At 43.1% G+C, this 10,238-nt stretch overlaps 1 protein-coding gene across 1 annotated transcript; it reads right to left on the bottom strand.

Moving 5' to 3' along the window:
- Window positions 1-7,033: 7,033 nt before the first annotated feature.
- LOC105496556 (eosinophil cationic protein-like) lies at window positions 7,034-8,036 on the bottom strand. Its single transcript, XM_011767065.3, has 2 exons — window positions 7,931-8,036; window positions 7,034-7,699 (listed from the first exon to the last, which is right to left on the bottom strand). Exon 2 carries the CDS (start codon window positions 7,692-7,694, stop codon window positions 7,212-7,214), a length of 483 nt encoding a protein of 160 aa, XP_011765367.2. The 5' UTR covers window positions 7,695-7,699; window positions 7,931-8,036; the 3' UTR covers window positions 7,034-7,211.
- Window positions 8,037-10,238: the final 2,202 nt, after the last annotated feature.

Consider the following 10,238-nt stretch of genomic DNA (forward strand, 5'->3'; position numbering starts at 1 on the left):
TTACTCATCCTCTCTATGCCTCTGTTTCATAATCTGTAAAATACAACAACACATACATTGGTTTGTAGGGGAAATTTAATGTGGTAAGTTGTGTGTGTGTGCACAAAATAATGAAACATGTAGCATAAAACATTGCAAAGGAAAAAGAAATCTTGTAAGGACGATCAGTCTTAAGCCTCAAGGTGTTAGTGTAGTATCTGTTACTGCACTATGCCCTCTGTGGTGTTTGCAATAAGACAGTATGCTTGTTTCTTTTCCTTACTCCCCAAAGTGAAGGCATTAGAACTAGAAATCAGGGTTTTGTCCCATGGTACTGGGATTACAAGCATGAGCCACCATGCCCAGCCCCAGCTAGTTCTTTATAGCAGCGTGAGAACAGATCGACACAGTACACAAGAACACATCCGTGTGCTGAGAGGGTGGCACACCCCAACTCCACAGGGACAGAAGATCCTGCACTTAGGACCCTTCCAATCCTTGCCCCATTATCTCCCTCTCTGTACCTTTAGTATAGCCTTTATGATAGATGTGTAAACCTAAGTAAAGTGTTTCCCTGGGCTCTGTGAGCCATTCTAGCAAATGATCAAACTGAGGAGGAAGTCATGGGATCCTCCAAACTGTAGCGTATCGGTCAAAAGCACAGATAATGATCTGCTACTTGAGACTGCTAGTCTTGTGGGATGGAGCCCTTAACCTGTGGGGTCTGCATTCATTCCAGTTAGTGTCACAATCAAATTGAATTGTAGGATACCCAGCTGGAATTGGTTGCTGGAAGAAAGCACCCTCCCACCTTTGGTGGTCAGAAGTGTGAGTGTGAGTATGGAGGAGAAGAGCTGATGTTTCCTCGACTGGGAGAAAGAAATTTCTGTTGTTTCAGCGACTCATTTGTGGTATTTTGTTATAGGAGCCTGGGTAGATTATTCCAGTGGCCTACACCATTCTTCTTTCTCATTAACAATATATTTTGGTAATATTCCATGCCAGTAGCAAGAGATTAACGGTACTTTTTTGGATTTAAAAAATGCTGCATAAAATTCATTGTAAAGATACATAATCCAATTTAACCTGTTCAGCAGGATATATTATTTGTTTCTAATTTTACTATTTTAAACAATTCTGAATGGTATATTCCGAATGAAAGACCAACACCGAACCCCATACATTTGTTATTGCATTGTGGTTAACAAGTCACGCATGTACTATCCGTGTTCCTAGGAACTGCTGTACTGAGGCTCCTGCACATCTGTGAAGTGTGGGAGCTGTGGGTGAAAAGAGTAAATCCTTCCAGTTGCACGTGTGTGTCACTTAACCAAGGAATCCTGGGGAAGTAAAAGTTGTCACTATAAAATATCAACTGTAGTGGAAGAACGTCTCTGTCATTTTCTGTAATGAAAAATCTGGTAACATCTGTGCACTCAGATTCAGAGTTATTGGGTTAGACTCTAGTCCTTAATACCAGAAAGGGTGAACTTAATACCTATTTGTATATATGGAGGAAAAATATAGACAGCGAGACGGGTAACTGACTTTTTTTCATTTTCATTTTGAGTCTCTTTGCCTTTGAGATAACTGCTTATTACCAAAGGATTTTGGCAAATTTTTCTCTCATTTGTAAAACAGCATATAAAGAATCCTTTCTTTCTGATGATTAACTGTGGCCTGTTTCTTGGCCCCACTCCAGGTGAACGTGATGTCACAGAAGAAAATCCATCTCTGGTGAATTGAGAAGTGCGCTGACCTGGTGTATGTATGTGGGTTCTGGTTGATGGTGCCATTTTGGTAACATCTCCTGGTGTACCTGGGAAACCATAGGTCATCATGATGGTGAATTTTATATTTCAAGTTGCCTGTACCTGTGGGTGCCCAGATTAACATTATTTTTGGGTGTGTCTGTGAGGGTGTTTCCGTAAGACTAGCAGTTGAATTGGTTGATTAAGTAAAGTAGGTTGCATTGCCAGTGTGGATGGTGCTCATCCAATCTGTTGAGGGCCAGATTAGAATGAAAAGTGGAGAAAGGAGGAATTCACCATTTTTCTTGCCTCACTTCCAAAGTTAGGACATCTTGTGTCATCGTTCCCACACTTGGGTTGACATCTATGTCATCAGCTCCCATATTTTTCAGGCATTAGGACTTGAACCGAATTATACCACAGGCTTTTCTGGGTCTGCCAGCTTGCAGAAAGCAGACTGTGGGACTTCACCGACTGCATAACTGGCTGAGCCAATTTCTCATGATAAATCCTTCTGTATCTATATTTCTGTCTGTCTCTTTCTACATACATCTGCTATGTTTCTCTTGACGATCCTGACTAATAGAGTCATATTTTCTAAATCAGTGGGAATGTGTGATAAGCATGTAACGTACTCAGTTTCCCAGATATTCATTTGGGTAACCTGGCTGGCCCTATATGCTAAATTCTCTCACATCACCCAGTTTTACATCCATGTTATCTTTCAAACAATGAAAATGTTGAAGTAGTCAATTGATCTTCTTTTGAAATCATTGTAGATCAGACGTGAGACAAAAGTGACAAGTCTGTCATAATTCTACATGCATATTAATATAGAAAAACATTTATTAACCAAAATCAAGTTTTAGTTCAGAAACAAGGCTATTTTTCATAGGTAATAGGAAATAGGAATGTGGACAGAATTTTTATGCTCCTATCCCTACTAATTGCCTCACTTCCTTAAGTAATCAGAGTGGAAACACAGCTCATAAAATGTGAGTATCAGCTGGGCTCAGTGGTGTGTATTTAGAGACCCAACTACTGGGATGTTTAAGGCAAAAACATTGCTTGAGCCCACAACCTCAAGTCCCCTGGGCCGCATAGGGAGACCTCATCTCTAAAAATGAACTAAGAGGCTGGGTGCGATGGCTCAAGTCTGTAATCCTGTCAATTTCGGAGGCTGAGTAGGGCGGATCACCTGAGGTCAGGAGTTTGAGACCAGCCTGGCCAACATGGTGAAACCCCGTCTCTACTAATAATACAAAAATTAGCTGGGCTTGGCAATGCATGCCTGTAGTCCCAGGTACTTGGGAGGCGGAGGCAGGAGAATCACTTTAACCTGGGAGATGGAGTCTGCAGTGAGCTGAAATTACACCACTGCACTCCAGCCTGGGAAAATAAATAAATAAATAGATAAATAAACAAATAAATAAATATGAACCAAGACAGAAACAAAAAGTCATTATCAGGCAAAACTGATTACAATGTTTAGCCTAAACCTCTCTCCTCTTCTGTCTTCTGTCCTGAAAATGGGGCCCTCTTTCCCTTTTGGAAAGTCAATTCACGGATATCTTGAAAGACAAAGCCTGTTGTTTTTTCATTACAATTGCTTGATCTACTCTGATATCCTTGAACATTGCAGGCTACTCTGCTGGTGGGGTCTCATATTCATGAATCCCAAGTGTAGTCATAATCTCTGCAGGAGTGTCTTTCCAAGATTGATGATTTGTTTCCTTGACCTTCCATTCAACCCCCACCTAAAGACATCTGCCCTGATATGGTCTCAATTATTAAAAAGTAAAACAAAGTGAAAACAATAGCATTGTGAATTAACCTTCCTTCTGTGCTGGACTTTACAGAATGTGTTAGAGCTGGTAGCTGAAAAAAACTAGGGTTTGTTTCCCTGGCGAGTAACAAAGACTCTCTATGAGAACGTACGTTTTGATAAATAAAAGTTTTGTGACTTGGTTCAAGTAAGAAGGTCACTGGGAGGATTCTCCAAAGCAGCGTCTTCCTGAGGGAAAGTGACAAGAACATTCTATGGGGTGATGGAGAGGGCAGAGAGAGGGTGTATCATCACATATAGAGGAGGAGTCCCAGTTGCCCAGACACAGTGAGTGATTCTGCCAGCACATAGTTCACATGTTATGGTAATGAGGCTCCTGACTGAGTGGAGACTTATAGCACAGTAATGAGGAAAGTTCATGCCGGTTTGTCTGTAAGTTGCTGGGTTATGCCAGGAGCTGGTTCCCACCAGCAAGCTTGTATAACAGGCTGGTTGCTCAAGTTGGTTAAATTCTTACAATCCCCGGAGACCCTCCCTGCCGGCTTACAGAACAATTAACTGCATTTACTCCTGCAAGACTTTCTGGAGATTTGATATTAAGAGAATTTTATAAAATCAGACATTGGAGGTTCAAGGAAGAGAAGTGGACTCTTAGGGTCACGTCTTTGGAACATGCTGATGTGACCACTTAACTTCTCTAATGGTAGTCTCTGTGGTGCTGGCCTTGGACTCAGGGCAATGAGAAAATCTTGGATGTCTACTGCAGAAGGGGTAGTGAGTCCAGTCAGGGTTTCCTGATGGTCAAGCACAGAATGCTCCTTGCTCTTGTTTGAACTGTCTCAGTCCTTGGGAGAGGGGAGCTGCCTCTGACCTCAGCCCAGTCCTCAGCATGGGGACGGAAGGAAGATGATGTAAAAGGCACGGAGGGGCTGGAGAGAGGCCATGGCAACAGGAAGGGGAATAACATGGGGTTGCACCATGAGAGGATGATGGTGCGATTCACTGAGATTGGAAGACTCTTGTTTCCCTCTCCCTCAACCTGTGGTCCTTCACTGGGGCCTTGCTTCCACTCTTGTCTCCCAAATAGTTGAGTTCTGCACAGCAGCTGGGCTGATCTTTAGGCAGCATTATTCTTGTATGTAACATGCTTGATTTGTTCCCCATGAGGAACGTACTTTATTCTTCCATCTTCACAGGCATGAAGGGTCTGAACCTCATTAACTCCTATCATTAATACTCATGGCTATGACGATCTTGTCCTGACCAAACACCTTTTGTGCTTCTAACACGCCGAAACTCTATCCATTCAGGACTATTTTTTAAAACTAAAAATGTTTTATTACATTAAGTAATAATTGTATAAAAAGATGCAAGTAATTGTAGCCATTCTCTTTCAGATGTTTTAATCAACTTCTTGTAAACACAGAACCAAAAGTCTACTTACAGCCTTGATATTTGTCAGGACTTTTGAACTGTCTTTCCCCTTGCTGGGATGATTCTCCACGTGGTGTCTGTATGACTGGCTGCTTTTCCTCCTGTTCCGATTTCATTCTCTGAGATGGGTCTTTCCTGGTGACACTCTGCCCTGTGATGTCTGTGGCACATACAGAACCTCTATATCGTGCTGCTCTGTGTAATTTTCTGTGTACGATGCTGTGTAATTTTCCTCCTGACACTTAGCAAAATTTTGCATGCTTAGAACAATTTTGTATGTTTATTTTTATCCTTGTATAATGTGGCCCCAAAAGAGCAGTGACCTGTCTTGGTCTGTGTTGCATCAACACTCCCTCAAACTGTGCCTGGAGCAAGGTATCTACTCAGTAAATGTCTGCTGGATGAATGAATGAGCGAAGGAATGGATGACAGGAGAGGGGATGAAGTCACAAGGTGGAGAGGGCATGGGTCATGTGGGGACTGATCCCTGTGTCCTGTGGTTTTAGATATGAGGCATCCCTGACTGAGAAGACACTTGTGATCTGGTACCTGAAACAAAGAAGGTCCACTCCATCTTTCTTCACAGGAGGCGTGGCTCCAGCTTTCAGTGTCCCACCTTCTCCTTCGGCTGCTTTGAGGGTTGGGAAGACTGCACTCACTTCCTGACATGCTCTCTTTTACCTAGAGGCAGTGGATTCTGTTGAGCACTGAGATTTCCCAAACCCAGTGTCCCTGTGCAAACTTTTAAGTTCACAGCCCCACCTTGGAGAAGCAAGATCTCAATGGCTTCTCCCGAGGAGAGACTTCAATACAGCTGCTGTCTGGTGCCAATGAGAGTCATTATTACTGACATGGAGTCATCTGAGGAATGGAAATTGCTATTTCTGAGAGTCTGGAAGAGGAGCAGAAATATAGAAGTCCGAAATCTCAGACTGAAGGACCAAGGTGCAGATCTGACGGCATTGTATCTCTGTTGTATTGTGAGTCAGGCCTTTCAAAAGGACCCACTCTGTCCCCGGCACAATCACCTGAGTGCTGCACCTGTCCACAGCTTGCAAGAAAGGGCTTCCCCTTCCTGTTTCTCATGGATTCCTGAGTGAATGAAGCCTTGTAATGGAGGCCAGGGCAAGGGCTCTCATTATCCATTTCTTCTCTCTCTGGGTCTACAAATCCCTAATTCTTGAGGCTGTGCCCTACCTGACAGGTGTTGAATGAACCCTTTGACTCACCACTGGGGACCACTATGGAGGGCAGAATGGGCAGGAGGCAACTCAGTTTCATGAGTGCTCCCACTTCCCCGTCCTCCTTATTCCCCTTCCCCTTCTCACGTGACCAGCGGCTCCCCATCTCCAGGACATGGAAGTTTTGGGAATGATGGCCACCTCTCCTCCAGGCAGTATTACAATCTGTCCCTATTGCTGTCTGAACAATTTATCTCATTGCACATTTGACTTAAACCCTGGTTCCACCTGCAGTACAATTGCTGATAGCTGGAGATTTGATGTGCTCATTTAAAAGAAGTATCTCTGAGACTAAACTTGTTTTTATCTTGGTTTCACTATATTTATAGCATTCTTGACTCTTTCTACTTTTTTTTGTTTTCTATCATAACATTCAATTCTATCAAAATTTATCATTCATAAATCATAATGAAACATGTGCATTTTCAGCTTATTCACTGCAGCTCTTTTTTTCTTGGTATAGAAATCATGTCAATAAAAACCATAGTTGGACCATAAAGCATCAAATGGGACCTCAGTATCAAATTGGTCTCAATTCTGGAATACAGCTAAAACAAATGGAGATCTGTACACAAGTTACAGGTTGGTGTTAGGGGAGGGGCCAGTGGATGGAAAATTGCTTAGAGGAGATACCAAGGCTAGGGAGACCAATGCTAAGTTGACTCAACTGGGTTTTTTTTAAGGCAGGCCTGGAATCAGGTATCACATGGAGGACGATGGGGGAATTAAGGAATTTGGTCAGATATTAAGTGTGAGAGATTCATGAAAAACCCATATCACTAGAGCAGAGTTTCGCTAAATGACAGCAGAGCGGCCGACGAAGACACACAGATATTTTTGGATGAATTTGCACAGCAGCTTGTTGGAGGTTCACAAGGCACTTCAGTTCAGGAAACCTGAAGGGGTATGGAGACTGAAGAGGACAGATGCTGATACCCAGGGTACATAGAGGGATGGGATCTTGGCTATGATTGAGGAGCTTGGCAGATGAGTGATGATGAGGAGTGCTGATACAGGAGCTTAGCTGATTCTATCCAGGAGTACTGGAACCACTGGATACTGTGGAGGATCCCGTGGATCTCTGTTTTCACATGCAACTACATAGAAACTCTGTCCTTGTCTGTCTGCATACTCGCAGGTTGAAACATTCTGTGCACCTCTATTTATGTGTTCACACTGGAGTAAAGGCACCTGGACGCTACTACGATGACAATTTTGGAGAGTTCTGTTATGAACGCAGGGTATACTTGGGTTACGACAAACATTAACTACATTTGCAAAAGTTGTACGAAGAAAAGTATTTTGCTTTTCGCAACACCGTTGATACTTGTTAATTACCCGCATTGCAATGTTGCATGAAGGGGGGTTCATATTGATGTGCTGGATGGCAAACCACTGAGCCCTTGTAAACTCTGGGGGTCTGGCATGGAGTGAGCCCTCCACACCCATAAGCCCCAACAGAAGAAGCAGACAAATTTGGGAAGTGAACAATTTTGGAACCATGTTTCCTGTAAGAAAAGAAGAGAAGTAACTACTCCCTGATCTGGTCTCGGCTATGACACACTCTGTAGTGTGTCAACCCACAGGCCCTTCTGCTGCCACTCTGGGGTCCCATTTCCTTTTTCTTCCGGTCCCCAGAGTGTGCCACATCTCCTAAGCACTAACTTCAGCTCACCTCTCCCTGAGGTGCTGCCCCGTCACTGTCCCTCCTTTCCCAGCTCTGGGGATTGTTGACTTACCCAGTCTCTGAGCTGCAGCTCCTGTGAGAACTGATCCGGCTGGTTGTTCTGGGGTTCAGGGGTCTCCCTTGGCAGCTGGTCTCCCTTACTTGGAACTGTTTAAATAAAGCATCTCCTGGTGGGTTCGGCCAGCAGAGCCAGGAGGGAGGGTCTCACTCTTGGTCATGCAGAAACCCACAGATTGACACATGGTCCACTTGTGCAATCAGCCTTTTTATTTGATGAGTTGACTGAGCAACGGATATCCAAGGACAGCCTTGTTGCTCTTTCTGCTCTAAGGACTCTAATTCCAAGTCATCCTGTGTAAGACAGAGTTTTGCTAGTTGGATTTGGACTCTGGATGAAAACTATACGCTGCCTGCAGAATGACCGCAGATTTTGTAACTGTCCTCTGGCAGGCCCCTAAATGACTAAATGACATGAAGGCAGGCATTGTAGTTAGAAGAAATAGAGCCACAAAGGGCTGTTTGCCCAGGAGGAACTTAGCTTCCCTTTCATTGTTAGTAATATCCTTGGTTCTGTCTCACACAAATGCTCTCCATCTCATCCACCACGCTTTGCTGGAAACATGAGCTATTAATTTCTTGGGGTACAAGATTCTGTAGATAATTAAAACAATCTGCTCCACATATTTGAGGGAGTTTTTTCTTTTCTCCTCTTGCATTGGATCCACTTCTCTTAAGTCTTGCCCTCATTATTGCTACCACTTTGTGTAAAGTTACACAACCTAAAAACACACTGAGGAAAGTTGTAAAATCTGGCAGACAACATGCATTCGGGCATGAACGTTTGGTGTCATGAAAGATTCCAACCTAGCACTGGGTTTTCCTGTGTTCTTTTCAGCCTATGGTACTTTCTAAAAAACAGTGTGTTCTGGGGTTGTCATTTGTCTTCCTGATAAGTTTCATTTTGTGATATGAACAAGAAAATGTTTCTGTATTTACAAAATGAACATTAAAGACAGAGCACTGTATTCCTGAAAGTATAGAAGTCAAGTGCACAATTTGATACACAAAGCATCCACTTATTTTTAGTCCTCAGAGAAACACAGGAAAGTAATTGTAGACATATAATTGAACTACAATGTGATAGAGGTAATTGCACTTGTGTGAACATGGTTTCATGGGGACGCTGATGGTGAAGGAAATCACTTGGCTTGAGAAACAAGGAAGACTTCCAAAAAAAGTTTCATTTCAGCAGGGTCCTAAAGGCTAAGCAGGGGGTTTTCAGGGACTTTAGGGAAGAGATGAGCATTCTGGGCACAGGGGATGATGTGTGGAGATTGTACAGAGGTGGGAACTGAATTGCAGGGGTAAGACCTGGGTACTAACAGATGTTAAATCTCTGGTCTAGCTTTGAGATTAGAAAATGGAAAGTAGACCCTTAAATAATACCATATACCTTCCAAGAGTTAATCTGCATAATTTTTGCTACCATCCAATTTTCCTGTCATTTAGAAATGCAGTAATTTTATCACTGGAGTCCCTAGGTAAATGTGGACACAAAGGGGACCTGGTGAGGACTCAATGTGCAGCTAATAGTGCTCTGCCTTGAAGTCCTGCTCTGGCCGACATTCATTAGCAGCTTTATCATGAGGCGAGTTTGTTTTTTCATGTATATTGTATGGAGATCATTTTTGTAGGTGATGAGAATGTAAAGGTGAATGATACGTAGAGTATCCCCTCTGTGATGCTGACAGTCACACTGGGTAGAGAGATTTGCACTCAAGTGTCTATAGTATGAGGCAAAAGACAGAGACCGCAGCCCCAGGGCATGTACTTGACTAAACAGTGTTTCTTTTCAGCATACACAGTGCTATTTATAATGTTTGGTTTGGAAGATAACGTTTGACATTGGAATAGTTCACTAAAGGTTTTCATTACTGTCTTACCTTTAAAAATCACATGATGTTGGTTGGTGCACCGTTGGTGTTGTATCAATTAGAGCTGATTAACAGCTACGTCTGTGGAAAGCGCCCGAGCTCAGGGCTGTTCTCTGACTCCATCTTTCCCTCCAGACTTTTATCCTATCTGTTCAGTGATGACAGCTGCCTGGCTCCTGGAGACATCTGTGCTTATGCATCAGACTTATTGAAGTGTCTTAAGAAATAACTCAGACCATAACCTGCCTAATTTGCAACCATATTCATCTTTTACAATTGTGGAGTTTTTGTTTGTTTGTTTGTTTGTTTTTCTTTGAGATGGAGTTTTGCTCTGGTCACCCAGGCTGGATTGCAGTGGCACGATCTCACTGCAACCTCCGCCTCCGCCTCCCGAGTTCAAGTGATTCTTCTGACTCAGCCTCCTGA

The sequence above is a fragment of the Macaca nemestrina genome, chromosome 7 (assembly GCF_043159975.1).
Source record: "Macaca nemestrina isolate mMacNem1 chromosome 7, mMacNem.hap1, whole genome shotgun sequence".
Lineage (NCBI taxonomy): Eukaryota > Metazoa > Chordata > Mammalia > Primates > Cercopithecidae > Macaca > Macaca nemestrina.

Bases quoted from the DNA above. Each gene is read 5' to 3' on its own strand.
- LOC105496556 (XM_011767065.3), bottom strand. From the start codon at position 7,694: ATGGTTCCAAAATTGTTCACTTCCCAAATTTGTCTGCTTCTTCTGTTG.